The sequence below is a fragment of the Melanerpes formicivorus genome, unplaced genomic scaffold (assembly GCF_026170545.1).
Source record: "Melanerpes formicivorus ecotype bairdi unplaced genomic scaffold, bMelFor1.0.p_v2 SCAF_103, whole genome shotgun sequence".
NCBI lineage: Eukaryota > Metazoa > Chordata > Aves > Piciformes > Picidae > Melanerpes > Melanerpes formicivorus.
Genome location: NW_027142455.1, coordinates 1,898,697 through 1,926,558, shown reverse-complemented (window position 1 = coordinate 1,926,558; position 27,862 = coordinate 1,898,697). Strand labels below are relative to the sequence as shown.

At 58.1% G+C, this 27,862-nt stretch overlaps 1 protein-coding gene across 1 annotated transcript in view; it reads right to left on the bottom strand.

The window, feature by feature from the left end:
• Window positions 1–17,856, bottom strand: part of PNPLA2 (patatin like phospholipase domain containing 2) — a 46,387-nt gene extending 28,531 nt beyond the window's left edge. The window contains exon 1 of the mRNA XM_068166637.1: window positions 17,503–17,856. Coding sequence (XP_068022738.1) covers window positions 17,503–17,689 — 187 coding nt within the window. The 5' untranslated portion in view covers window positions 17,690–17,856. The remainder of the gene's footprint in view (window positions 1–17,502) is intronic.
• Between the last annotated feature and the right edge of the window lie 10,006 nt (window positions 17,857–27,862).

Below are 27,862 nucleotides of genomic sequence, written 5' to 3'. Positions count from 1 at the left end.
GAGAGCTATGGCTTATGAGCTGCAGTGAGAAGTTTCCAGGGGGTAAGTGGGAAGCTGCAGCTGGTGGCAGCTCCTCCATTCCAGGGTGAAACCCTGCACAGGTGCCTGAAAGCACTGCCAGCAACTGTACACTCCTAACACAGAGGAGCAGCCCTGAGGAGGAGGGCTTGAAGGGTGCTGGGGGTGCAAAGCTGGAGATGAGGCAGCACCAAGCACCACCAGCCTAGCCCCAGCCTGCCCTGGGCTGAGCCCCAGCAGTGTGGGCAGCAGGGGCAGGGAGGGGATTCTGCCCCTCTGCTCTGCTCAGACCCCCCCTGCAGTGCTGGGGAAGCTCTGGAGCCTGCCACAGCTTGGTGTCATCTGCAAATTTACTGATGACTGACTCAATGCCCTCATCCAGATCATCAATAAAGCTATTGAACATGATGGGGCCCAGCATTGCTCCCTGGGGCACACCACTGGGGCCTGGCTGCCAGCTGGCTGTGGCACCATTCACCACCACTCTCTGGGCTCAGCCTCCAGCCAGTTCCTAACCCAGCTCAGAGAGCTGCTGTCCAAGCCAGGGGCTGACAGCTTGGCCAGGAGTTTGCTGTGGGGGATGGTGTCCAAGGCCTTGCTGAGGTCCAGGCAGACCACATCCACAGCCTGCCCCACAGCCCCCAGGCAGTCACCTGGGCATGGAAGGAGCTCAGGTTGGAGAGGCAGGACCTGCCCTTCCTAACTCCATGCTGGCTGGGCCTGAGCCCTTGGCCATCCTTCAGGTGCAGTTATTGCCCCCAGGATAATCTGCTCCATCACTTTCCCTGGCACTGAGCTCAGGCTGCCAGGCCTGGAGTTTCCAGGTTCCTCCATCCAACCCTTCTGGTGGATGGGGACCACACTGGCCAGTTTCAGCAGGTAATCCCTGCTGGGCAGTTCTGGCCCTTAGGCAGGTGAGAAGTGTCCTTTGTGGATGAAGAGCTGGACCTGAGCTGGCAACCAGAACCAGCAGTGTGGGCAGCAGGGGCAGGGAGGGGATTCTGCTCAGACCCCCCTGCAGTGCTGGGGCAGCTCTGGAGCCCTCAGCACAGGCAGGGAGCTGCTGGAGCAGGGCCAGAGGAGGCCACAGCAGTGCTGGCAGGGCTGGAAGCCCTCTGCTGGGAGGCCAGGCTGAGAGAGTTGGCCTTGGGCAGCCTGCAGAGGAGAAGGCTGCAGGAGACCTTCTGGTGGCCTTGCAGTGCTCCAAGGGCTGAGCAGAGAGCTGGGGACAGAGGTTGGAGCAGGGCCTGTTGGGCCAGGCCAAGGGGGGATGGTTGGAAGTGCAAGAGGGAGCTGGAGAGTGGAGAGAAGGAGAAATGTTTGGTGCTGAGGGTGGGGAGAGCCTGGCCCAGGCTGCCCAGAGAGGTGGAGCTGCCCCATGGCTGGCAGCAGCGCAGGGCAGGTTGTGTGGGGCTGTGCTCCAGCTGGGGGTGCCCCTGCTGCCTGCAGAGCTGTTGTACCAAGTGGCCTTTAGAGTTCCCTTCCACCCAAACCAGTCCCCTGCTTCTGCTGTGGCTGGGGGGGGTGGCAGGGAGCAGCAGAGCCTTTAAGGCACTGAGTCTCTGCACATCTCCCTGAGAGGCAACAGCATTGAGGAACATCATGTCCCAGCACAAGCTGTTCTGCTGGGGCTCCCCTCACTGCTGGTGTGCTGAGCTGCTGATCTCTGGTCATTTGAAGGGGGGTTGCTCAATCCTCCTCTCCTGTAGCCTGCTCTCAGATAAGAAACAGCTCAGCTGCCTTGGCTCCTGATAAGAGGTAGAGGAAGGAAGCTTTCCTTTGGTTTTGTAACACAGAGGTAGGAAACACTTCCCCCACCCCACCCCACCTTCCCCCAGCCTGCAGCCAGCCCTGATGCTTGCCTGGCTGGTCCCTGTGGCAGAAACTCTCCCGGCAGGGGCTGGAAATCAGGAAGGAGTTTTGTTTGTAAAGAATCTGAGCAACTGGGGAAGAGAAGGCTCTGGGGAGAACTCAGAGTGACCCTCAAGAGGAGCCTGCAAGAGAGCTGAGGAGGGACTGCTGGCAAGGGCTTGTAGGGCTAGGACCTGGGGAGGTGGATTGAAGCTTGAGGAGGGGAGACTGAGAGTGGAGAGGAGGAGGAAATTGTTGAGAGTGAGGCTGGGGAGACTCTGGCACAGGCTGCCCAGGGAGGCTGCAGCTGCCTCCTGCCTGGGGGTGTTCAGGGCCAGGCTGGATGAGAGCTGGGCTGGTGGGAGGTGTCCCTGCCCATGGCAGGGGCTTGGAGCTGGCTGAGCTTTGAGATCCTTTCCAACCCAACCCATTCTGTGAGTCTCTCCCACTGTGCTGATGGCTGAGGGCTACAGGTCCTACCAGAGCAACTCAGAGAAACACTGAACAGTTCAGGCTGGAAGGGAGCTCAGAGCTCAGCCAGCTCCAGCCCCTGCCATGGGCAGGGACACCTCCCACCAGCACAGGCTGCTCAAGGCCTCATCCAGCCTGGTCCTGAACCCCTCCAGGCAGGAGGCAGCCACAGCCTCCCTGGGCAGCCTGTGCCAGAGTCTCCCCAGCCTCACTCTCAACAATTTCTTCCTCCTCTCCACTCTCAATCTCCCCTCCTCAAGCTTCAATCCCTTCCCTCTCATCCTATCACTCCCAGCCCTTGTTCCAGAGTCCCTCCCCAGCATTCCTGTGGCTTCCTTCAGGTACTGGGAGGAAGGAAGGATGCCCAGGGCTCCTGCTCTGCCTGTGAGAGCAACACCTCTGAGCACCCCGGTGGGGCAGGTGGAAGCACCAAGAGGAAGAGACAGCTCTTCAGGTAGGCAGGGCCAGCTCCTGCAGCCACAGGCAGATGCTACAGCAAGGGCTCAGCCCACAGCCCTTTTGGGCTCAGGCTCCCAGGGCTCAGCCTTGCAAAACCCAGACACAAACAGTGCCAGAGGGCAGCCCGTGGCAGGAGGGCTGACGCCATGCAGCTGCCTCACAGCCAGGAGCCTCCCTCTGAACAGCTTTGCTGCCAAGGAGTTCATTTTGCTCTGCCAAGTAAAACTGGGGCAAGACAGCAGCAAGCTGCTGGCCACTTGACCTGTTCAAAGCCAGGGCAAAAGGAGATGTGTTCCCCACCCTGAGCCAAAGGGGACAGGTGCTGGTGTGCCCTGCAGGGAATGGAGGAGCCACAGCTCTTGCCACAGCCTGCACGTGGGGAGCAGATGGTCTGCTCTGAGGCTACCCCAGCCTCTGCCTCTTGCACAGAGAGCTCACCCAATGTGCCTGCCCCTGCCTGCTCCCTGCAGCCCAGTGCCTGCCTCTGCCTGCCCCTGCCTGCTCCCTGCAGCCCAGTGCCTGCCCCTGCCTGCTCCCTGCAGCCCAGTGCCTGCCTCTGCCTGCCCCTGCCTGCTCCCTGCAGCCCAGTGCCTGCCCCTGCCTGCTCTCTGCCTGTTCCCTGCAGCCCAGTGCCTGCCCCTGCCTGCTCCCTGCAGCCCAGTGCCTGCCCCTGCCTGCTCCCTGCAGCCCAGTGCCTGCCCCTGCCTGCTCCCTGCAGCCCAGTGCCTGCTCCTGCCTGCTCCCTGCAGCCCAGTGCCTGCTCCTGCCTGCTCCCTGCAGCCCAGTGCCTGCCCCTGCCTGCTCCCTGCAGCCCAGTGCCTGCCCCTGCCTGCTCCCTGCAGCCCAGTGCCTGCTCCTGCCTGCTCCCTGCAGCCCAGTGCCTGCTCCTGCCTGCTCCCTGCAGCCCAGTGCCTGCCCCTGCCTGCTCCCTGCAGCCCAGTGCCTGCCCCTGCCTGCTCCCTGCAGCCCAGTGCCTGCTCCTGCCTGTTCCCTGCAGCCCAGTGCCTGCTCCTGCCTGCTCCCTGCAGCCCAGTGCCTGCCCCTGCAGCCCAGTGCCTGCTCCTGCCTGCTCCCTGCAGCCCAGTGCCTGCCCCTGCCTGCTCCCTACAGCCCAGTGCCTGCCCCTGCCTGCTCCCTGCAGCCCCCTGTCACAGCTCAGATGCCCACTCCGTGCCCCATCTCCCCCTCAGGTGGGCTGCTCTACTTTATAGACAGGAAAAGGCTTTAGGAGAAGGGACAGAGGAGCTCTCAGGCTTGGCTGCACCTCTGAGGAAACCTTTGCACCAGACCTTGCCACACCAAAGCCTTCCCCAGGCCACTGGGGGGCTGCAAGCCCAGGCCCACTCTTGCAACACAAATGGGAGAACAGCCACAGCCATTGCTGCCAAAGAACACAAGAGGCAGCTGGGCTCAGGCAGGCAGCCAGGACCATCTCTGTCCCCACCACAGCAGCAATCACTTCCCACTGGCCTCAGCTCTCCACCACTGCAGGGCCCTAACAGGAGGCTTAAGGCTGCTCTGCTGTTGCCTACAGCAGGGAGAAGTTAAATGGCGCAACAGGAGGTGAAGACGAGCTGCTCAGCACCACAGGCCAGCCACATCCCGTCCTCACCCATCCACCCATCCCCCCCTGCCCGTGCCACAGTGTCCCTGAGGTCACAGGGGGTGACAAGAAGAGGGCATTCAGGGAGGGCACAGCTCAGAGGGCTGCGGAGCCACAGCAAGGCTCAGGGCTTCGAGCCCCCGCAAGGCAAACCCCCAGCCAGCAGCAGCAGGGCAGAGGTGGGCGGCAAAGCCCCCTGCAGACACACAGCACTTCCTTCTCCTCTGCCCTGCAGGGCTGCAGCAGTGGAACCAGGGCGAGCTGTCGCTCTGCTGTGAGTGAGAAACGCTGCCAGGAAGCCTGCAGGGGCTGCTCGGAACAGGAAGCGGTGCAGGAGGCTCAGCCTCACCCCCGCAGCCTGCTCCTCACCCCACCTCGCTCCTCAGCGCTGGGTTGCAGACCAGCACCACCCCCCCACAGGGACAGAGCACAGGGGAGGCATCACCAGAGCCCTGCCAAAGGAGAGGCCAGTGCCAGAGGCCAGCAGGCACCTCTGCCAGGCACCTGCGCCGCACACCGGCGGGCACCGAGTGGAGCGAGCAGGCTGACATCGCCTCTGCTCCCAGAGCCTGGGACACCACCAGCAGCCTTCAGCTGCACCCCACGGCAGCCACTCCCCTCAGCTGCCTCGCCGAGGCCACAAGCAAGGCCCACAGCCAGCTTCTGCTGGCTTGGACTGCTGCCAGCTGCCCTCCTGAGGCTGGCAGCGAGCGCTGTGCGTCCAGCGGAGAGGCCAGCAGGGACATGGAATCACACAATCAATACAATCAACAATGCCACTGAATCAGTAGAACCAATGGAACCACAGAATCAATAGAACCAATAGAATTACTAGAATCAACAGAATCAATAGAACCACAGAATCAATAGAATGACTAGAATCATCAGAATCAACAGAATCACAGAATCAATAGAATCATTGGAATCACAGAACCACAGAACCAATAAGGTTGGAAGAGACCTCAGAGGTCATCAAGTCCAAGCTGTCACCCAACACCTCCTGACAACTAAACCATGGCACCAAGTGCCACATCCAATCCCCTCTTGAACACCTCCAGGGATGGGGACTCCACCACCTCCCTGGGCAGCACATTCCAATGGCTAACAACTCTCTCTGGGAAGAACTTTCTCCTCACCTCCAGCCTAAACCTCTCCTGGCACAGCTTGAGACTGTGTCCTCTTGTTCTGGTGCTGCTTGCCTGAGAGAAGAGCCCAACCCCCACCTGGCTCCAACCTCCCTTCAGGGAGTTGCAGAGAGCAATGAGGTCTCCCCTGAGCATCCTCTTCTGCAGGCTAAGCAACCCCAGCTCCCTCAGCCTCTCCTCACAGGGCTGTGCTCCAGACCCCTCCCCAGCTTTGTTGCCCTTCTCTGGACACCTTCCAGCAGCTCAACCTCTTTCCTAACCTGAGGAGCCCAGAACTGGACACAGGACTCAAGGTGTGGCCTAAGCAGTGCTGAGCACAGGGCACAATGAGCTCCCTGCTCCTGCTGGCCACACTGTTCCTGATGCAGGCCAGGATGCCCTTGGCCTTCTTGGCCCCCTGGGCACACTGCTGGCTCCTGTTCAGGCAGCTGTCAATCAGCACCCCCAGGTCCCTCTCTGCCTGGCTGCTCTCAGCCACTCTGTCCCCAGCCTGTAGCACTGCCTGGGGTTGCTGTGGCCAAAGTGCAGCCCCTGGCACTTGGATGTGTTCAATCTCCTGCCCTTGGCCTCTGCCCATCTGTCCAGCCTGGCAAGGTCCCTCTGCAGAGCCCTTCAGCCCTCTAACTGACCAACATCTGCTCCCAGCTTGGTGTCATCTGCAAATTTGCTGATGACTGACTCAATGCCCTCATCCAGATCATCAATGAAGATGTTAAAGAGCACAGGGCCCAGCACTGATCCCTGGGGGATGCCACTGGTCCCTGGCCTCACCAGTTACAAGTGATAGGATGAGAAGGCCACCAGCCTCCAGGCCTGGAGCAGTGTGGGCAGCAGGAGAACAGAGACTGCCTCTCTGCACTCAGCACTGGGGAGGCCACACCTTGAGGGCTGGATTCAGTTTTGGGGCCCTCACTACTAGAAAGACATTGAGGGGCTGGAGCAGGGCCAGAGAAGGGCAACCAAGTTGGGGAAGGGTCTGGAGAGCAGGGCTGGGGAGGAGCAGCTGAGGGAGCTGGGGGTGTTTGGTGTGGAGCAGAGGAGGCTGAGGAAGACCTCATTGCTCTCTGCAGCTCCCTGAGAGGAGGCTGCAGGGAGCTGGGGGCTGGGCTCTGCTCCCCAGTCTCAGGTGACCCTCAGGGGAGGGTCAGGTTGGGCATTATAAGAAACTTCTTGACTGAAAGGGTTCTCCAAGCCTGGCCCAGGCTGCCCAGGGAGGTGGTTGAGTGCCCACTCCTGGAGGTGTTTCCAAGAGGCAGAGCTGTGGTGCTGAGGGCCATGGTTTGGCACCAGCCCTGGCAGAGTTAGGGAATGGCTGGACTGGGAGATCTTCAGGGTCTTTTCCAACCTGAAGGACTGTGTGATCTTAAGCATAATTAGCAGTGAAATGGTTAATTTGGTCCCATAAAGAAGCTTCCACCAATCCCAACACTGCTTTAGGTAATTCAGTGTAGCTCCTGTGCTGACAAGCCCCCTCTCACTGGGCTCCAACTTCACCCATGCCTGGTGTAACAATGGCAGCCTGGATCCACAGCCTGCCTCCACCATCACACAATCATGGAATGCTTTGGAAGGGACTTTGAAGTTCACCTAGTTCCAGCCCCACCCCCAGCCTAGGACACCTTCCACTAGATCAGACCCTGTCCAGCCTGGCCTTGAACACCCCCAGGGAGGTGGAAAAGACCTTTAAAGACCATCAAGCCCAACCATGACTTAACTCTCCCCAGCCTGGTGCTAAACCATGAGGCACTGGCAGAACTTCCCTGCCAGATCCAGCCCTGAATCAGCAGCATCCACTGAAGGCAGCAGGAGCAGCTCCTGTCATTAGCACATGTAAAGGGCTGCCAGATTCACTCCCACCTCCACACACCACCTCCTCCCCTCCAGCATGCTAAATTAGGAAACCCACAGGCCTGGCAGCTCAGAGACACTGCCAGAGCCTCCAAGGCTCTGAATGGGACTCCTTCCTTTCATCCTCAGCCAAAAAGCCTCCCAAAGCAGGACCATCCAAACAAACTGCAGTGGAGGAAGAGGAAGGCTCACTCTCAGAGGAAATCCTCCAGGCACCTCACAGCCAAAAGCCTGAGGGAGCTGGGGCTGCTCAGCCTGGAGAAGAGGAGGCTCAGGGGAGACCTTCTTGCTCTCTCCAACTCCCTGAAGGGAGGTTGGAGCCAGGTGGGGGTTGGGCTCTTCTCCCAGGCACCCAGCAGCAGAACAAGAGGACACAGTCTCATGTTGTGCCAGGGGAGGTTTAGGCTGGAGGTTAGGAAGAAATTCTTCATAGACAGAGAGATTGGCCATGGGAATGTGCTGCCCAGGGAGGTGGTGGAGTCCCCATGCCTGGGGGTGTTCAAGAGGGAACTGGATGTGGCACTTGGAGCCATGGTTGAGTTGTCAGGAGGTGTTGGGTTGTAGGTTAGACTTGATGATCTCTGAGGTCTTTTCCAACCTTATTGATTCTATGACTCTAAGAGCTGCAGAAGCCACTTGATGAAGCTTGCTGGTTGCCAGACAAAAGCCATCCATGGAGCTCTGGCCTTCACCTGCACCAGAAAGCAGCAGTTATGGTGCCCAGTTGTTGGCAAATGCCAGAGGCCAGCACAAAGCCCTGGGCCCTACCAGCCCCACATCTGTCACACCCCAGGTACCAAGGACAGAGTGCAGGCCACCTGCCTGGCCTCCTCACTGCTGGCATCCCACAGAGCACAGCTGGCTCCAGCCCCTCAGCTCAGTCCCTTCCTGCAGAACACCAAGGGCAGGGCTCCCAGACACACTGCTGCACAGCAGCACAGCTCCAGGGGCAGGAGAATCACAAGCAGCTCTTGTAGCACAGGTGCCAAGCTCTCTCCTCCCTTCCTTCCTGCAGCCTTTGAAGCTAAACCAGGCAGGGCTGACTGATCTCCAGCACCTTTGCTACACTCCCAGGCTCACCAGGTCCCTCCTTTCTGTGTGCTCCTTGGAGGGGATGCTCTACTGCTCCAGATCCTATCACTCCAGGACACCTTCTGCCTTTTTCCAAGGACAAAGACTCATTTAGGGCACTCCACATAGAATCACAGAATTGGTTTGGTTGGACAAAACCCTTTAAGATCACCAAGTCCAACCTTCAACCCAGCTTCAAGCTCCAGGGCTTGCTGGGGAAGGGGAGGTGCAGTGGTGCTGTGTGGTGTGCCATGGGGCTGCTTGCATGGCAGTGTGACCTCTCTTCCCTGGGAGAATGTTCCCTGCTTCCTGACAAGTTCTGTACTCATAGAATCGTTAATGTTGGAAGAGACCTCTGAGCTCATCCAGTCCAACCATAACCCAGCCCCACCATGGCCCCAGGTGCCATGGCCACAGGGTTCTGGAACCCCTCCAGCCATGGGGACTCCACCACCTCCCTGGGCAGCCTCTGCCAAGCCCTGACCACTCTGGCAGCACACATTTTTCCTACCATCTGCTTTTCACCAGCTCTTACTCCAAGCCAGGCAGTCAGCAGGCAGCTGACACAGTCTCAAGCTGCACCAGGGGAGGTTCAGGCTGGATGTTAGGAAGTTCTTCACAGAAGGAGAGATTGGCCATTGGGATGTGCTGCCCAGGGAGGTGGTGGAGTCCCCATCCCTGGAGGTGTTTAGGAACAGCCTGGATGAGGCACTTGGTGCCATGGTTGAGTTGATCAGATGGTGCTGGGGGATAGGTTGGACTGGATGATCCCAAAGTTCTCTTCCAACCTGGTTTATTCTGTTCTATTCTATTCTATTCCATTCCACTCTCTTCTCCTACCCTCCCATCAAATGGCACTGTGCCCTTCCCCAGCTTTGTTGCCCTTCTCTGGACCTGCTTCCAGCCCCCCAATGTCCTTCCTGGAGTGAGGAGCCCAGGCCAATTGGGTACAGGGGGATGATCACTTCCCTGCTCCTGCTGGTCACACTGGGGCTGATAAGGGAGAGGGTGCTAGCATCACCTCACCCTCTGCTCCCCACCACAGAAAGCAGCAGCAGCTTTCCTGTTTCCAGGGATCTCCAGGATGCTGCCCACAGATGGCAGGCCTGTATGCACAGCAAGTGCCTCTCCCCACAGAGAGTGAGCTGCTGCTGCTCAGCTCAACAGCTTTTTCCCCCAGCAAGGTCCTTTGCAGGAGCCACAAACACCCAGCTCCTGTGTCTCGAGCTGTGAGGAGCCACACAGGCCATGGAGCTTCCCTCCCTGTGCCTGGGGAGAGCTACAGACCTCCTCACACAGCCAGGCAGGGCAGCATCACATCCACTGCCCCTGGGATAAGCCTCCTCTGGCCAGCAGAAACTGGCACTGCTCTGAGAGCTCCAGAGAGACTAAGCTGATTTATTTCCCTCTCTCAATCTGGGATTTGGTGTTAGACTACACACAGAGAAAGCAAAATAGCCTCTGGGACTTGGCCTTCAGCCCTTGCCTGCACAAACTTCAGAAGCACAACATTTGAGATGCTGCTACCCTTATCTGCATTGCAAAAGAAAGTTGGTTGGTCTGTGGCTTCTTTTTCTTGCCTCTCCTGCAGTTCAGCAGGGTGAACATGGTGACAGCTGACAAGAACACCTGAATGAGAAGCTCAGCAGGAGCCAGCAGGGAGCACTTGCAGCCCAGAGAGCCAAGCAGAGCCTGGGCTGCAGCAGCAGAAGTGTGGCCAGCAGGGCCAGGGAGGGGATTCTGCCCCTCTGCTCCACTCTGCTGAGACCACAGCTGGAGCTCTGGGGCCAGTTCTGGAGCCTCTGTGACAGGAAGGCTCTGGAGGGGCTGGAAGGTGTCCAGAGCAGGGCCAGGAGGAGGAGCAGAGGGCTGGAGCTGCTCTGCTCTGCAGACAGCCTGAGAGAGTTGGGGTTGTGCAGGCTGCAGAGGAGAAGGCTCCCAGGAGACCTTCTGGTGGCCTTCCAGGAGCTGCAGGGGGCTCCAAGCAAGCTGGGGAGGGACTTTGGAGGGTGTCAGGGAGGGATAGGACTGGGGGGGATGGAGCAAAACTAGAAGTGGGGAGATTGAGCTTGGCTGTGAGGAAGAAGTTGTTGCCCAGGAGGGTGGTGAGAGCCTGGCACAGGTTGCTCAGGGAGGTGGTGGAAGCCTCCTGCCTGGAGGTGTTTGCAGGCAGGCTGGAGGTGGCTGTGAGCAAGCTGCTGTGGTGTGAGGTGTCCCTGCCCATGGCAGGGGGTTGGAGCTGGCTGAGCCTTGAGGTCCCTTCCAGCCCTGACACTTCCATGAATGTCAAATGAAGTGTCACTTCAGCTCAGGGGGAGCCAGGGAGAGCCCTGGCTGCACAGCTGGTTTAAACCCTCTCCTTTCTGTATCCTTAGTGCTAGCAGCATCCCCTCAACTAGCTCTGTTATTTTCTGCTGCTGTTGCCATGCTTGAGGGCAAGCTAACTCCCACAGCTGGGGGGTTGGCAGCCAGCTTTGCTTCTCACAGCAGAGCCCACCTCTCCTCCCCCAAAAAAGCAGCATTCAGCAGTTCCAACCCAGCCTGCCCGAGGAGAGCTCTTTAGGACACCATTCCCTTGCCAGGCAGACAAAGGAAAAACTGTTGTTCAACTGTGAGTCACCAGCACAGCCTGGGCCCTTCTCCTCAGCTTTGCAGTGATGACAGGTTCCCATCACTTCATCCCATCCAGAGCCAGCACACCCAATCCTTGACAGCTCACTGGAGTGAGGTGATTGAAGACCTCTGACCACAACATATCCTCTGCTCTCTATTAGAGAGGGAAGAATCCCTATTCCAAGAGGGATCTGGAGGGGCTGGAAGGTGTCCAGAGCAGGGCCAGGAGGATGAGCAGAGGGCTGGAGCACCTCTCCTGTGAGGACAGACTGAAGGAGTTGGGGCTGTTGAGTCTGGAGAAGAGAAGGCTCCCAGGTGACCTCATTGTGGCCTTCCAGGATCTGAAGGGGGCTCCAGGAAGGCTGGGGAGGGACTGCTCAGGATCTCAGGCAGTGCTAGGACTAGGGGGAATGGAATGAAGCTGGAGGTGGGGAGATTGAGGCTGGAGGGGAGGAGGAAGTTCTTCCCCAGGAGAGTGGTGAAGCCCTGGAATGGGTTGTGCAGGGAGGTGGTTGGGGCCCTGTCCCTGGAGGTGTTTAAGCCCAGGCTGGCTGAGGCTGTGGCCAGGCTGATCTAGTGTGGGGTGTCCCTGCCCATGGCAGGGGGGTTGGAACTGGATGATCCTTGTGCTCCCTTCCAACCCTGACTGATACTATGATAAGAATCTGACATTGGTTGAATTTTAGCATCACTTGTGAGCCAAAAGAGGACAGTCTGGTCATGTCATGCCCAGTCCTACTGACCAGGCTCAGTGGCTTGAGGATTTATTCAGGCAAGTGAGCATCCTCGGAGCCTGGAGCTTGGGAAAAGCTGCAGGATTGGAGCTACCTGCAAAGGAGGAGGCTGCAGAGCCAGCACAAAAGCACTTGGAATGATCAGAGGCCTGGAAGCCCTCTGCCATGTGAGGAAAGGCTGAGAGGGCTGGGTTTGTTCAGCCTGGAGAAGAGAAGGCTCCAGGGACACCTTATCACCACGGAGCAGGACACCAAGGGTGGCTAGAGGAGGATGGAGACTCCCTTGGGACACAGAGTCCCGTGGGGCAGACAGGGGCTGCTGGGGACAAGCTGCTGCTGGGGAGATTCCCATTGGACTGCAGAAGAAAATGTTTCATGGGAAGAGTCAGACCTTGGGATCACTTCCCAAGGGCAGCAGTGGAGTGCCCTGTACTGGACAGTCTGAAGGGTGCTGGGCCAGCTCCTGGTAACTCCACCATCACCTAGAAAGGCTGGAGCCCATGACGCCTGGGGTCCCTTGCCATCAGGCACTGTGTGAGCCCATGATGCCTGGGGTCCCTTGCCATCAGGCACTGTGTGAGTCTGTGGTTCTCAGCTGCTTGGCCTATAAAGGTGCATTTCCTGGCGTGCTGGGCTCTCCACAGAAGACACAGACCTGACAGAAAGCCAAGGCCCCAGGACAAGAAGTGATTCATGCTCCAACACTGCAGTGTGCACAGTCAGAGAGCTTGTAAACATGCAAGGCTTTGCCAAGCAGTGACAGCAGGAGGAGTAATGGCCTCAAAGTGGAGGATGCTTGATTTGAATTGGGCATGAGAAGGAAGTTCTTCCCCATGAGGGTGGGGAGACACTGGAACAGGTTGCCCAGAGAGGAAGGTTGTGGAGACTTCAAGCCTGAAGTGTTCAAAGCCAGGTGGATGGAGGCTTGGGCAACCTGGTCTAGAGTAGAGGTGTCCCTGCCCAGGGCAGAGGGGTTGGGACTGGATGATCCTTAAGGTCCCTTCCAGTCTAAACCATTTTGTGATTGTAGTAGGAAACAACCAACCAGCAGCAGTGCTTTTCCGTGCCAGTGACCAGCAAAGCTGGAGAGAGCAGTTCAGATGTGGCACAACACCACTGCTGCAGCCCTGGAGGGTAAATCCAACATCCCTACAACTTACTGGTGGAGGTCACATCAGATGAGGTGAAATCAGAGCTAGATGAGGTCATACCAGACCATAAATACCTCCTAGGTTCCCATTTAGATGTAAGGTCCTCTGTCTGCCCAATGCTGTTTCATTTGCTGTTCTCAAATGGGCCTCTGAAGTCCACAGAGGGCTCTGAAGGCTGCAGATCATTTTGGTCAGGCCCCTCAGCCCAGTGTTAGCCCACAGCAAAGCCTTGCTGCCATGTACAAATGAGGGCATTTTGGCCTTTCTGCTCTTCACTCAGGGAGGGGACCTCAGTTCCAGGCTGAGCTGGACACATGTAAAGGCCAACAGGAAAAAGGCAGAGAAGAAGTGGGACCTCACACTCTGAGACCCAGGAAAAATCCTGGTCTCAAAGGACTAAGTAAGTCTAAGTAAGTCTCAGTCTATTTAGTTCCATTTGTGAGCTTAGGGGTTGTAGACAGGCAGAGGTTGGTCTCTTCTCCCAGGCAGCCAGCACCAGAACAAGAGGACACAGTCTCAAGCTGTGCCAGGGGAGGTTTAGGCTGGAGGTTAGGAGGAAGTTCTACACAGAGAGAGAGATTGCCCACTGGAATGTGCTGCCCAGGGAGGTGGTGGAGTCACCATCACTAGAGGTGTTCAGGAGGAGACTTGACAGGGTGCTTGGTGCCATGGGTTAGTTGGTTGGGTGGTGTTGGATGATAGGTTGGACACGATGATCTTGAAGGTCTCTTCCAACCTGGTCTATTCTATTCTATTCTATTCTCCAGAACCAAGAAAAGCCCCAAAGGAAGAAGGTTTCTTCTAGTCCTCCCCAGGAAGTGTTTATCTTCACCCAGCAGAGCCTCCTTGAATTCAGAGCCAAGTACCAATGCCTGAAGGCACCAACCTTATCTGCACCCCACCAAACAAGCAAGGGCTCTGCAGAAGTGCCCTCTGCTTGCCACCCTACTGAGCACTCCCATCCAATGGGCAGGGGTGTCAGAGCCCACAGGCTTCTCTTCTCCCTACTCTCAGGTGATAGGAGAGGAACTGGCCTCAAATTGTGCCAGGGGAGGGTTAGGCTGGAGAGGAGGAAAAATGTCTTTGCTGCCAGAGTGGTCAGGGCTTGGCAGAGGCTGCCCAGGGAGGTGGTGGAGTCCCCATGCCTGGAGGGGTTCAAGAAACCTGTGGCCATGGTGGGGTTGGGTTGATGCTTGGACTGGATGATCTTAGAGGTCTCTTCCAAGCCACACAATTCTGTGCCTCTATTGCACCTCCTCCCAGCTGCACAGCAGACACTCAGGTCCTCTGACAGCCCATAGTGTGAATCACTGCTCTCCCATCCAGGCTGCAGCTGCACCTTTTGCCCTGTCCCCTTCTGTCCTATGAGCTCATCCTAACCCCTGGACCTCTGCCTGCAATCTGCAGTGTCAGGAGGCTTTATGACAGGGACAAAGAGCAGCAGTACCACATCCCAAACAAACATCCCCTCTGCTTTTACTTTCACAAGTCAGCTCCGTGCCCTTGGGGCTGCTCTCTGCCCACCACACACGCCAGGCACACAGGCAGAGCCAAAAGAAAGCCACCCCAGGGAAGTCAGATTGAGGCAGGGTGAGAACCCAAGCCTTGGCTGGCTCTAGACAGCATGGTTTGCCCTCTTTCAGGAGGGAGGTGAATGCTGCCTAGAGGGTGGTCCCTAACCCACTCCTCTTTATCAAGCCTCCCCTTATGCCCCTCAGCAGGGAGTGGGGAAACTTAGTCTAGCCCTGATTCACAGAAAGCTCTCTGCCAGGCTGGGCAACTCCCTGAGGGCAAGGCCTGGCACTGTGTGGCTGCTCCAGACCTATAAATAGATGTGATAACAGACCTGCTCAGCACTGTAATGACACCTGAGCAAGGCAAGTGACCTGGGCACTGCCATCACGCCGTCTCGCGTCCCTGCCACACCTCCAAGTGACACAGGGACCACTCTGAGAGCCAAGTGGGCAGCCACCCCCTCAGGGCTTAGCAGAGGCAGATCACAGCTGGACCTGAGGACCCCAAAGGGCTTTTCCAAGCCAAAATGATTCTGTGATTCTATAACAGAAGCAACAGCAAGCGAAGCAACCAACCTGGCAGCTGTCAGCAAAGGCCCCCTGGAGCACAAGGGCTTAAAGAAGGCCTTTCCCTCTGCCCATGATAAAAGTCAGCACCACAGCAGGACAACAGCCTCTGAGGTCCAGGCTGGGGGTTGAGCTTCTCATTAAGCTCCAGGAGCAAGGGTTCACACTTCAGTAACTTCAGGTGCCAAGGAGGGGGAAACTTCAAAGCTAACTGCACAGAGAAAGCTAACTCTTGCTGCAGGAGGGCTGCGTGGCCAGACTCCAACCCACCCCCAAGGAACAGGGAGCACCATGGAGAGACCCCTGTGAGCAAGAGGAGAAGAGCTCAAACAGCAAGCAGCTCTGGCTTCCCTTGGCCCTAGGAGGGACTTGTCATTCTCTGAGACTGGAGCCACCTGAGCCTCTCCCATCCCATTCACCTTCCAGGTTTAGCAAGCACAGAAACTGATCCTGCTCTCAAACCCAAAGCTTTCAAGTACAGATCCTCGCACCTGCTTGCTCACCCCCCCCCCCACCCCACCCTGCACACACACCTCCCCATATGCAAACCAGCTCCACTTCAAAACAGAGAAACCCACAGGCACCACACACCATCCTCTTCACAGGGTGGAAAAGATCTTTTACATCCCAAACTCCAACCACTGCTGAGCTACCAAGTCTGATGGTAGCTCCCCAGGCATGCCCTCAGCTGGGACAGACTGCACTGCAGGCCTGCACCAGAGAGAACTCCTTAAGCTTTCTTCTTCTGTACATCTCCAGATGTAGCTTTTGCACAGGGCAAGGAAACGACTCAGCACCCTACACCCCCTCTACTCTGCCCTGCTGAGCCTGCAGCTGGAGTACTGTGTCCAGTCCTGGGCCCCTCAGTTCAGGAAGGGCCTCAGGGAACTGCTTGAAAGAGCCCAGCACAGAGCCACGAAGATGATTAGGGCAGTGGAACATCTTCCTCATGAGAGCTTGAGGGAGCTGAGGGCTCTGGAGCATGGAGAGAAGGAGCCTGAGGGGTGACCTCGTTCATGTTGATAAAGCTGTGCAGGGTGATGCCCAGGGGCTGGAGCCAGGCTCTGCTGGGGGATGCCCAAGGACAGCACAAGGGGCAGTGGTGGAAGCTGAGGCAGAGGAAGCTCCATGGAAACAGGAGGAAGGATTTTGTCACTGAGGGTGACAGAGGCTGCCCAGGGGAGTTGTGGAGTCTCCCTCTCTGGAGATATTCAGCACCTGCCTGGCTGTGTTCCTGTGTGACCTGCTCTAGGTGCCCCTGCTCTGGCAGGGGGTCAGACTGGATGAGCTTTTGAGGTCCCTTCCAGCCCCTAACATTCTGTGACTCTGTGTAATAACCTTCTGGCTGAAAGAAAGGGGCTCAGAATCAAGAGCTAGCTACTCATAGTTACTCAGAAGCGCTCCTCCACTCCAACCTGGCCACACAACACACTGCTTGAAGCCTTCATTCCAGCCACTCCACCGAGGGCTGGTGCCCACACAGCAAGAGGTCATCGAATCACAGGGTGTTAGGGCTTGGAAGAGACCTCTGGAGATCATCCAGTCCACCCCCTCCTGCCAAAACAAGGGCACCCAGGGCAGGTCACACAGGGATACATCCAAGTGGAGTCTGAAAGTCTCACAGAGCAGGAGACTCCACAACCCCTCTGGGCAGCCTGCTCCAGGGCTCAGCACCCTCACACCAAACAACTTTCTCCTCCTGTTGAGGTGGAACCTCCCGGCTTCCAGTTTGTGTCCACTGCCCTTCGTGCCATCACAGGACACCACCCGAAAGAACCTGGCCCCTTCCTCTTGCCACCCACCCCTCAGAGATTTACAAGCACTGATCAGACCCCCTCTCAGGCTGCTCCTTCTCCAGGCTAAGCAGCCGCCAGGTCTCTCAGCCTTTCTTCCTGGGAGCGATGTTCCAATCCCTTCACAGCTCTCCCCACTGCCTTCTCTCCTCACCATCAGCCCCCACCAAGACCTCGAGCAAACTAAACCCTGAACCCACGTCCCCATGGGCGTCGGGGGGGGGGCGCAAAAGCAGGGCCCCCTCTCTTGACCTGCCTTGCTCTGCGAGGCTGAACCCTCTACCCACCCTGCGGGGTGCTGGAACCCATCGCCTCTCCGGCTTACCCGAGGGACCTGGCGGCGGCGACGGCGGCGGAGTTGGGGGGGGGGGACACGACAAGGCGTTAAGAGGGTGAATAAGGAACTCGAAAGGAAGGAAGGCAATAAAAAGCTCACAAACACAGCGCCGCCCGCATCGGGGAGCGGCGGAGCGCTGCTTCCACCCTCCCAGCGCTGCTGCGACGATAACCCAGGCGGCGGCGGCTGGCGAGCCGGGGCTGGGGGGGAGCTGGCGAGCCGGGGGGGGGCTGGCGAGCCGGACGGCTCGCCAGCCCCCCCCCGGCTCGCCAGCTCCCCCCCCAGCTCGCCAGCTCCCTCCCCAACCCCGGCTCGCCCCTTGCTTACCGAGGCAGGCGCCGCTAACGAGGGCGGTGGCGGTGAGCGCCCCGGCGGAGGCGCCGTACACCTTCTTGGCGTTGGCGACGAGGAAGGGGGCATGCTCCTGCAGGCAGCTGGCCACCCCGATGTGGTAGACCCCCAAGAAACCGCAGCCGGCGAAGGAAATATTCCAGGGGGAGTCCAGGGGGAACATGGCCTCCGCGCCCCGCTGCCGGCGGCAGAGGTTGCGGTGAGGAGGAGGAGGAGGAGGAGGGTGAGCCGCGGGGGCTCCGCTCGCAGCGCAGCGCGCCGCCCCGACGGGAGAGACGGGAGGCTCGGAAAGGCGGCCGATGAGGGACGGCAAAGGCTGCCGTTGGGTTGCCGGGGGCCGCCGGCGAAGCTTTTATGAGGTAGCCCCCGCCGCGGACCCGCCCTCGGCTTGCGGAGGGGCCGAGCCGGGGGAGGGCGCCGTGGCTGCCGGCCGTCGGATCGGCCCCTCGGCGCGCCCCCGGTTGGGGCGGGCGGAGCGCGGCTCCTCCTTCCAACCCTTCCTCCGGTGAACCGCGCTCCCAGCGCGGGTCCTGAGGGTATTGCAGGGGTGGCAGCGGCTGCTTTCAGGGGCAGAGGCTAAACGGGCGCCCTCACGGCACCCCGAGGCAGGCGGCAGCCTGGCATCCCATCGCCAAACGTGCTGGTTCGAGTTTCCTGTGGCCGCGATGGGTTTGACTAGGACAGAACTAAGTTCTTCTCACCCTTTGTTTTGGCATACAGCCCCTGGGCAAGACATAGGAGAGGAAGGGAAAAGCTGAGGGAGGCAAGGTTCAGCACAGCACAAGAAGCATAGAAGCAATAAGGTTGGAAAAGACCTCAGAGAGCATCAAGTCCAAGCTGTCACCCAACACCTCCTGACAACTCAACCATGGCTCCAAGTGCCACATCCAAGCCCCTCTGGAACACCTCCAGGGATGGGGACTCCACCACCTCCCTGGGCAGCACATTCCAATGGCCAATTCCTACTTCTGGGAAGAACTTTCTCCTCACCTCCAGCCTAAACCTCCCCTGGCACAGCTTGAGACTGTGTCCTCTTGTTCTGGCGCTGGGTGCCTGGGAGAAGAGCCCAACCCCCACCTGGCTCCAACCTCCCTCCAGGGAGTTGGAGAGAGCAAGAAGGTCTCCCCTGAGCCTTCTCTTCTCCAGGCTAAGCAACCCCAGCTCCCTCAGCCTCTCCTCACAGGGCTGTGCTCCAGACCCCTCCCCAGCTTTCTTGCCCTTCTCTGGACACCTTCCAGCAGCTCAACCTCTTTCCTAACCTGAAGGGCCCAGAACTGGACACAGAAAGAGCACAGCTCCAGAAAAACAGAGGTGGTTTGTCCCAGCCCTGACTGCAGGGATCTCTGTCAGAAGCTTCTGTGTGTGCCACAAGAGTCTCGATGTCCTTCTTAAACTGAGGAGCCCAGGACTGGACACAGGACTCAAGGTGTGGCCTAACCAGTGCTGAAGAGGCATCAGTGACACCTGAGAATTCAAAGCAGTGCCCACAGAGCAGGAGTCCCAGCTGGATAGCTGGAAGTCATGGAGATCAGAATGGAGCTCTGTGGTGAAGAGCCCAACCCCCACCTGGCTCCAAGCTCCCTTCAGGGAGTTGGAGAGAGCAAGAAGGTCTCCCCTGAGCCTCCTCTTCTGCAGGCTAAGCAACCCCAGCTCCCTCAGCCTCTCCTCACAGGGCTGTGCTCCAGACCCCTCCCCAGCTTTGTTGCCCTTCCCTGGACACCTTCAAGTCTCTCAATGTCCTGGAATTGAGGAGCCCAGAACTGGACAAGGCAAGCCCATGGCACATCACGACAGAACAGCACTGGGTAAGAGACCAACACCATCAGGAGGTCAAAACTGCTTTCAGGTTCTGGAAAGATCCCCTTCTCACATGCAATCCAGACCACAGTCATTTCAGCAAGCAGATAAGGGTGAGAGCTTGCAGGGACATCCAAAGCAAGAAGGCCAATGGGGTCCTGGGGTGTATTAAGAGGAGTGTGTCCAGCAGAGCCAGGGAGGTTCTCCTCTGCCTGTGCTCTGCCCTGGTCAGACCTCATCTTGAGTACTGCCTTCAGTTCTGGGCTCCCCAGTTCAGAAGGGACAGGGATCTGCTGGAGAGAGTCCAGCAGAGGGCCGCAAGGGTGATTAGGGGACTGGAGCACTGCCTGGGGAGGAGAGGCTGAGAGCCCTGGGGCTGTTCAGTCTGGAGAGGAGAAGGCTGAGAGGGATCTGATCAATGTCTATCAATAGCTGAGGGCTGGGGGTCAGGAGGGAGGGGACAGGGACAGGCTCTGCTCAGTTGTGCCCTAGGATAGGACAAGGAGCAGTGGATGGAAACTGCAGCACAGGAGGTTCCACCTCAGCATGAGGAGGAACTTCTGCACTGTGAGCATCCCAGAGGCCTGGAGCAGGCTGCCCAGAGAGGTTGTGGAGTCTCCTGCTCTGGAGCCTTCCCAGCCCTGTCTGGATGTGTTCCTGTGTGACCTGGGCTGGATTCTATGCTCCTGCTCTGGCAGGGGGGGTTGGACTGGATGATCAATTTGGGTCCCTTCTAACCCCTGGCATCTGTGACCCTGTGAGCACAGCAAGAGAAGAAGCTGCTGGACTCAAAGCAAGGAAGGAAGGTCAGCAGGAGGGAGGTTTGGAGGGTTGCAAAACAAAAAGCATCAAGAGGTTGTTTTAACAGATTCACCAAGGGGCAAAGGCACTTTCTACCAAAGCTTAAGGGAAAACAAACCAGGCAAACAGAAAACCTGATTTAATCTTGGCATGGATGTGCCTTATAACTGCTCAGAAATGTCTCCTTTGGGAGGCTGTTATGCCTTGCCCTAGCAGGTCTCAAAGCAATCAGCCAAGCCTTCCTCCCCACAGGGATTTCCCAGTTCTGTTAGGGGAGATCCCCCAAGCAGGCCTCCTCCTTTCCTCTCCAAATCTCCTCTCAAAGGACACAGGGCAGGCTGGCAGCCCCCCTGCAGAGGGACCAGACAGGCTGTAAGAGCAGCCTCAGCTTACTGCCTCGCAGCTGGCTGGAGCTGCCTCCCAGGTAACCCTTCTACAGAGCCCACATTTGAGCTCAGCTTGGGCCTCATGCTCCAGCCTTAACCAGCAGAGCTCATGAAGCACTCACACTTTCCATCCACCAAAGAGGCAGGAGTCAAACCTTATCTTTCCTCCAGGTCCTACCCTGGAGCCCACCCCCTGACCTAGCTGCCAGGTACTCCCCTTGGTCTGTATTAGCTCCATCCTGGAACACCTCAAGAGCTAACTCCACTTATCTCAAGCCCTCTGCTTATGCCCCATACCTGCCCTTCCCTCTCTCCCTCTCATACCACTACTTGCTTTTGTAATTTCCTTCCTCCCCTGTGTTTGAGGTAGTTGCACAACCCTGGTCAGCCCTCACCTCCTCCACCTGAAGAGCTGAGCCTTGGGACACTTGAGCCTTGACTCTCTGAAAGGGCTTTAACACCAAAACACCACAGGGCTTTCACCCCACACACCCCTGGTGACACAAAACCTGGTGTAGCCAAAACCAAAGGGAAAATTGTGTCTTGCTGTTTCCAGAGCAAGGATTGGGCTGCAGAAGATGCAGTCAACAGGCTGTGACTAGAGATCAGCTGGACAGGAGCAGGCAGTGTGAGCTTGCAGCACAGGAGGCAAATCACATCCTGGGCTGCATCCAAAGCAGTGCTGCCAGCAGAGCCAGTGAGGTGATTCTGCCACTGGGCTCTGCTCTGGGGAGACCTCACCTGGAGTGCAGGGCTGGAGCCCTCAGCACAGGAAGGACCTGGAGCTGATGGAGAGGCTCCAGAGGAGGCCATGAGAATGCTCAGGGGGTTGGAGCAGCTCTGCTCTGGGGCCAGGCTGAGGGAGCTGGGGGTGTTCAGCCTGGAGAGGAGAAGGCTCCAGGCAGACCTCAGAGCAGCCTGCCAGGACCTGAAGGGGCTACAAGCAGGCTGCAGAGAGACTGTGCCCAAAGGCCTGCAGGGACAGGCCCAGGGGCAATGGCTTCAGAGCAGAGCAGAGCAGATGGAGATTGGATGTGAGGAACAAGTTCTGCAGCAGGAGGCTGCTGGAACACTGCAGCAGGCTGCCCAGGGAGGTGGCTGAGGCTCCATCCCTGGAGCTGTTCCAGGTGAGGCTGGAGAGGGCTCTGGGCAACTCAACTGCAGAGGGGGTTGGACTGGATGGCCTTTGGATGTCCCTTCCAAGCCAGACCATCCTGTGATTCTATGATCAGTGACAGAACTGATCACTGAACCTTGCTTGCAGACTCCTCCCCAGCACTGGTAACCATGAGAACAACTTTGCCTTGCAGCCAGAGCTGCTTCCTCTTTTGCTCAGCGTTTCACAAGCCTCCAGGTTCCCCCTCTGCCTGGGTGAAAAAAAATAGCATCAGCCACAGGAAGGTTGGAGTTAGTTTCACTTGATTTCCCAACAGCAATTTCATCTGGGGTTGTTTACATCCTGCTGCCTTGGCCCTCCAGCTTACCTCTGTGAGGAGGTTAATGCTGCTCCAGGGGACAGGCACCACGTCAGCAGTAAGCTCTGCTGAGTGCCCCACGGGGGACTGGCACTGCCAGGCTGGGGAATTATCCCCCTCAAACTGATCTTTGTCTCCCCAGCTAGAAAGCACTGCCCTAATCCTGCAGCTGCTGCTAACCCTGCAGTGAGCCCTGTCAGCAGGGTTCCCATGGCAGCTCCTCACATGGCTCAAACTCCTGCCGCAGCCCTGCCAGCTGGCTCCTGCCTGTGCACGTTGGGGTGCCAGGCAGCTCCTCATGCAAGCTGCCTTTGCTCCCTCTGTGTCCTGGGACAGCAAAGGGGGAGCAGTTGGTACACAGGAGATAAGGCTGCACGAGCAAACAGTCTGTTTGCTTTTAAGGTAAGACCTTGGCTGTGGGCAGCCAAGGACAATGCAGGTTAAAGGGAGGCTTTAAAGAGGCAGGTGGTCGTGCTGTTGTCTCCAGCATGTCACCTGGCTGGCTCCAGCATGTCACTTGGCATTGCTGACTGGGGCCACTGGTGGTGCAGACCACCCCAAGAGCTGTCAGCATCTCTGGAAGCCAGACTCTGATGATGCCTTTTGTCCTTACCTGTGATGTTTGTGTGTGCCAGGCAACCCCACAAACACCTGGGACTTGCTTCTGCAGAGCAGAGAATCACAGGATTGCCAGGCTTGGGAGGGAGACCTCACACCACAGCAGGTTGCTCACAGCCACCTCCAGCCTGGCTGCAAACACCTCCAGGCAGGAGGCTTCCACCACCTCCCTGGGCAGCCTGTGCCAGGCTCTCACCACCCTCCTGGCCAACAACTTCTTCCTCACAGCCAATCTCAAGCTCCCCACTTCTAGTTCTGCTCCATCCCCCCAGTCCTATCCCTCCCTGACAGCCTCCAAAGTCCCTCCCCAGCTTGCTTGGAGCCCCCTGCAGCTCCTGGAAGGCCACCAGAAGGTCTCCTGGGAGCCTTCTCCTCTCCAGCCTGCACAACCCCAACTCTCTCAGGCTGTGCTCAGAGCAGAGCAGCTCCAGCCCTCTGCTCCTCCTCCTGGCCCTGCTCTGGACACCTTCCAGCACCTCCAGATCCTTCTTGTAATAGCATCTTCTGAGGCAACCAACAGTGCCCTTGTCCTGCTCCCTTGGGGCTGAGCTTCCCTTCTAGGAAAGCTGCTGCAGAGGTCTCTGTGCTGCGTACACCAGAGGCAGAGTTCAGCAGGGCTGCCTGCGTGAGCGAGGCAGCTTGCAACACGGGGCCTCAGCAGGAAGAGTGGAACCAGATGGCCCCAGGGAGCCATTGCTGATTGCTCTCCAGTAGTGTCCAGGACGTTCTCCCTGCTTTCCAAGTAGTGGAGACGCCGTGTCCCACCCCCTGCCCGTGCTGCTGCTCAGGGCTGGGGCTCAGGCTGTGAGGTGTCGCAGGGTTTGTGTGCCAGGGAGGAAAGCTCACGTGTTTCAGCACCCAGCCTCTGATGAAATCACTCTCCCTGCAGCCAGCCTCCTGATGATCAGCTCTGGCTGTGAGCTCTGGGCACAAGGCTTTGCCTTCCCTTCAGTGCCTTCGAGCCTTTATGTAAGAATCAGTCCTAGAATGGGTTGGAAGGGAGCTCACAGCTCAGCCAGCTCCAAGGCCCTGCCATGGGCAGGGACACCTCCCACCAGCACAGGCTGCTCAAGGCCTCATCCAGCCTGGTCCTCAATACCTCCAGGCAGGAGCCAGCCACAGCCTCCCTGGGCAGCCTGTGCCAGAGTCTCCCCAGCCTCATTGGCAAGAGTTTCTTCCTCATCTCCAGTCTCAGTCTCCTCTCTCCCAGCTCACAGCCATTGCTCCTCATCCTATCACTGCAGGCCCTTGGCAAAAGGCAGGAAAAGAAGTCAGGAAATATCTTGTCTAGCTCAGAGGGATGCTGCAAGGGCACAAACAAGCAAACACATCCCAGTTTCCTCTCAGAGTTTCATGCAAGGCAACTCATCCACCCCTCTGTCACCCTCCCCTGTGGATGGCAGTGTCAAGGCTGAAGAATATGAGAATCATAGAATCAATAAGGTTGGAAAAGACCTCAGAGATCATCAAGTCCAACCTGGCACCCAACACCTCCTGACAACTCAACCATGGCTCCAAGTGCCACATCCAATCCCCTCTTGAACACCTCCAGGGATGGGGACTCCACCACCTCCCTGGGCAGCACATCCCAATGGCCAATCTCTCTCTCTGTGTAGAACTTCTTCCTAACATCTAGCCTAAACTTCCCCTGGCACAGCCTGAGACTGTGTTCTCTTGTTCTGGTGCTGGGTGCCTGGGAGAAGAGCCCAACCCCCACCTGGCTCCAACCTCCCTGCAGGGAGTTGGAGAGAGCAAGAAGGTCTCCCCTGAGCCTCCTCTTCTCCAGGCTAAGCAACCCCAGCTCCCTCAGCCTCTCCTCACAGGGCTGTGCTCCAGACCCCTCCCCAGCTTTCTTGCCCTTCTCTGGACACCTTCCAGCAGCTCAACCTCTTTCCTAACCTGAAGGGCCCAGAACTGGACACAGAAAGAGCACAGCTCCAGAAAAACAGAGCTGGTTTGTCCCAGCCCTGACTGCAGGGATCTCTGTCAGAAGCCTTTGTGTGTGCCACAAGAGTCTCGATGTCCTCCTTAAACTGAGGAGCCCAGGACTGGACACAGGACTCAAGGTGTGGCCTAACCAGTGCTGAAGAGGCATCAGTGACACCTGAGAATTCAAAGCAGTGCCCACAGAGCAGGAGTCCCAGCTGGATAGCTGGAAGTCATGGAGAACAGAATGGAGCTCTGTGGTGAACTCCATCCAGAGCACCAAACAGGTCTGCAGCAGCCTTGCAGGCTCATCCCTGCTCAGGTACAAAGACACCAGGGGACAAAGTGCTTTGTAACTGGGTATGGGGCAAGAAAGTTCGATGGAATGTGTGTGGGGACTTGGAGCAGAGCTCTCCCCAGGCCTTGGCAAGGGCTGCCTGCAGGATGCCTAAGTGAAAGGCAAGACAGCCTGTGCCAGTGTCATGAACACTCTACTGCCAGGCCTCTCTCCAAGAGCTGCCCTTAAAAGCTCTTTCTCTAAACAATTAACCAAAAGTCCTTCTGCTTTTCAGAGCAGATTGAGCCACAGGTTCCATCACAATCAAAAATCCCTGAGAGTCAGGCTGGGGAGACTCTGGCACAGGCTGCCCAGGGAGGCTGTGGCTGCCTCCTGCCTGGAGGGGTTCAGGGCCAGGCTGGATGAGGCCTTGAGCAGCCTGTGCTGGTGGGGAGCAACTTCATCCAGTGGGAGGTGTCCCTGCCCATGGCAGGGGGTTGGAGCTGGCTGAGCTTTGAGCTCCCTTCCAGCCCAACTGGATGATCCTTAAGGTCCCTTACAACTCAATCCATTCTATGAATCCATGATGCCCTTGCAGGAATGTGAAGGTGGTGAGAGGACAGCCAGCACAGGATGAGGTCCACAAATCAAGGTGTAACAGGTCATAGGAAGAGAAAACCAGGGAGAAGTAACTCTAGCTGCAGCTGTAATCCTCCCATGGTCACAGTAGCCAGCAGCTGGCACCAGAGGTTTTCTCTCATCCCACAGACCTGGGCACAGCAAAGCTCACAGAAGGGCTGCAGCACCTCTGCTGTGGAGACAGCCTGAGGGAGTTGGGGTTGTGCAGGCTGGAGAGGAGAAGGCTCCCAGGAGACCTTCTGGTGGCCTTCCAGGAGCTGCAGGGGGCTGCAAGCAAGCTGGGGAGGGACTTTGGAGGGTGTCAGGGAGGGATAGGACTGGGGGGGGTGGAGCAGAACTAGAAGTGGGGAGATTGAGATTGGCTGTGAGGAAGAAGTTGTTGGCCAGGAGGGTGGTGAGAGCCTGGCCCAGGTTGCCCAGGGAGGTGGTGGAAGCCTCCTGCCTGGAGGTGTTTGCAGCCAGGCTGGAGGTGGCTGTGAGCAAGCTGCTGTGGTGTGAGGTGTCCCTGCCCATGGCAGGGGGTTGGGGCTGTGTGATCCTTGAGGTCTCCTCCAGCCCTGGCAGTTCTGTGATTCCATGATAAGACCTGGCACAGACTGAGAGAGAATCTTCTCACTGAATATCTAAAGGGTGGAGGTCATGAGGATGGGGCTGGACTCTTTTCAGTGGTGGCCAGGGATAGATTAAGGGGCAACAGGCACAAACTGGAACCCAGAAGGCTTCACCTGAACATTAGGCAAATCCTCTTTGGTGTGAGGGTGCTGAGCCCCAGGGCAGGCTGCCCAGAGAGGTTGTGGAGTCTCCTTATCTGGAGCCTTTCAAAACCTGCCTGTGCAGGCTGATCTGGGTGCCCCTGCTTTAGCAGGGATGTTGGACTGGATGATCTCCAGAGGGCCCTTCCAAGCCCTTCCATTGTGTGATGCTGCAGGAGCTCAGTGCCACTGAACCGAGCTGCTGTGTGCATGGCAACAGCCCTGCTGCAGGGTGCTGTAAGAGGGCAGGTCATAGTATCATAGTACCAGAATCAGTCAGGGGTGGAAGGGAGCACAAGGATCATCCAGTTCCAACCCCCCTGCCATGGGCAGGGACACCCCACACTAGATCAGCCTGGCCACAGCCTCAGCCAGCCTGGCCTTAAACACCTCCAGGGACAGGGCCCCAACCACCTCCCTGCACAACCCATCCCAGGGCTTCACCACTCTCATGGGGAAGAACTTCCTCCTCCCCTCCAGCCTCAATCTCCCCACCTCCAGCTTCATTCCATTCCCCCTAGTCCTATCACTGCCTGAGATCCTGAGCAGTCCCTCCCCAGCCTTCCTGGAGCCCCCTTCAGATCCTGGAAGGCCACAATGAGGTCACCTGGGAGCCTTCTCTTCTCCAGACTCAACAGCCCCAACTCCTTCAGTCTGTCCTCACAGGAGAGGTGCTCCAGCCCTCTGCTCATCCTCCTGGCCCTGCTCTGGACACCTTCCAGCCCCTCCACATCCCTCTTGTCCTAGGGGCTCCAGAACTGGAGGCAGTACTGCAGGTGGGGTCTCCCCAGAGCTGAGCAGAGGGGGAGAATCACCTCCCTTGCCCTGCTGGCCACACTTCTGCTGCAGCCCAGGCTCTGGTTGGCTTTCTGGGCTGCAAGTGCACACTGAGAGCTCCTGCTGAGCTTCTCCTCCCCCAGCACCCCCAAGGCTCTCTCCTCAGGGCTGCTTTCCAGCCCGTCCCTGCCCAGCCTGCATTTGTGCCTGGGATTGCCTCCAGCCAGCTGCAGGACCCTGCCCTCGCTCTGGTTGAACCTGGGGATGCTTCCTCCTTGCTCCCCCAGCCGAAGCCAGCAGAGCCAAAGCCCTCTTCAGGAGGAGCAGTTCCAGCGTGGTGGGGATGCTGTGGCAGGGTGGGAGAGCTCCAGTGGCACTGCCTGGCCAGGGGTGGGTGGGATGGAGGAGCTGTGGCAGTCTCTGGGGGCAGCAGTGTGGCTTTGGGTAGGTGGTGGCTGCCTGCCTGTGCTGAAGGCTTGCTGCAGGGCTGGCTCCTGGCAGGCGCCGGCTGCTGGGCTGTGGGATCAGGAAGCTGCAGGGCAAGGCTGGGAGAGATTTGTTTGTTCACCTCTGGAAATGAGGAAAGAGAAAGGTTGCCAGGCTTGAGCTGTTGGCAGGTGGGAGCACAGCCTGCACCAAACAAGGGTCTGTGGAGCAGGCTTTTCAGCAAAGGTAGATCCAGGGAATGGGTTGGGTTGGAAGGGAGCTCAAAGCTCAGCCACCTCCAAGCCCCTGCCATGGGCAAGGACACCTGCTCCAGCCCTCTGCTCATCCTCCTGGCCCTGCTCTGGACACCTTCCAGCACCTCCAGATCCCTCTTGCAATAGAGGGTCCTGCCTCTGGGCTCCTGCAGCAGCCACGCAAGCCGATACCCTGGGGTGAGTTACA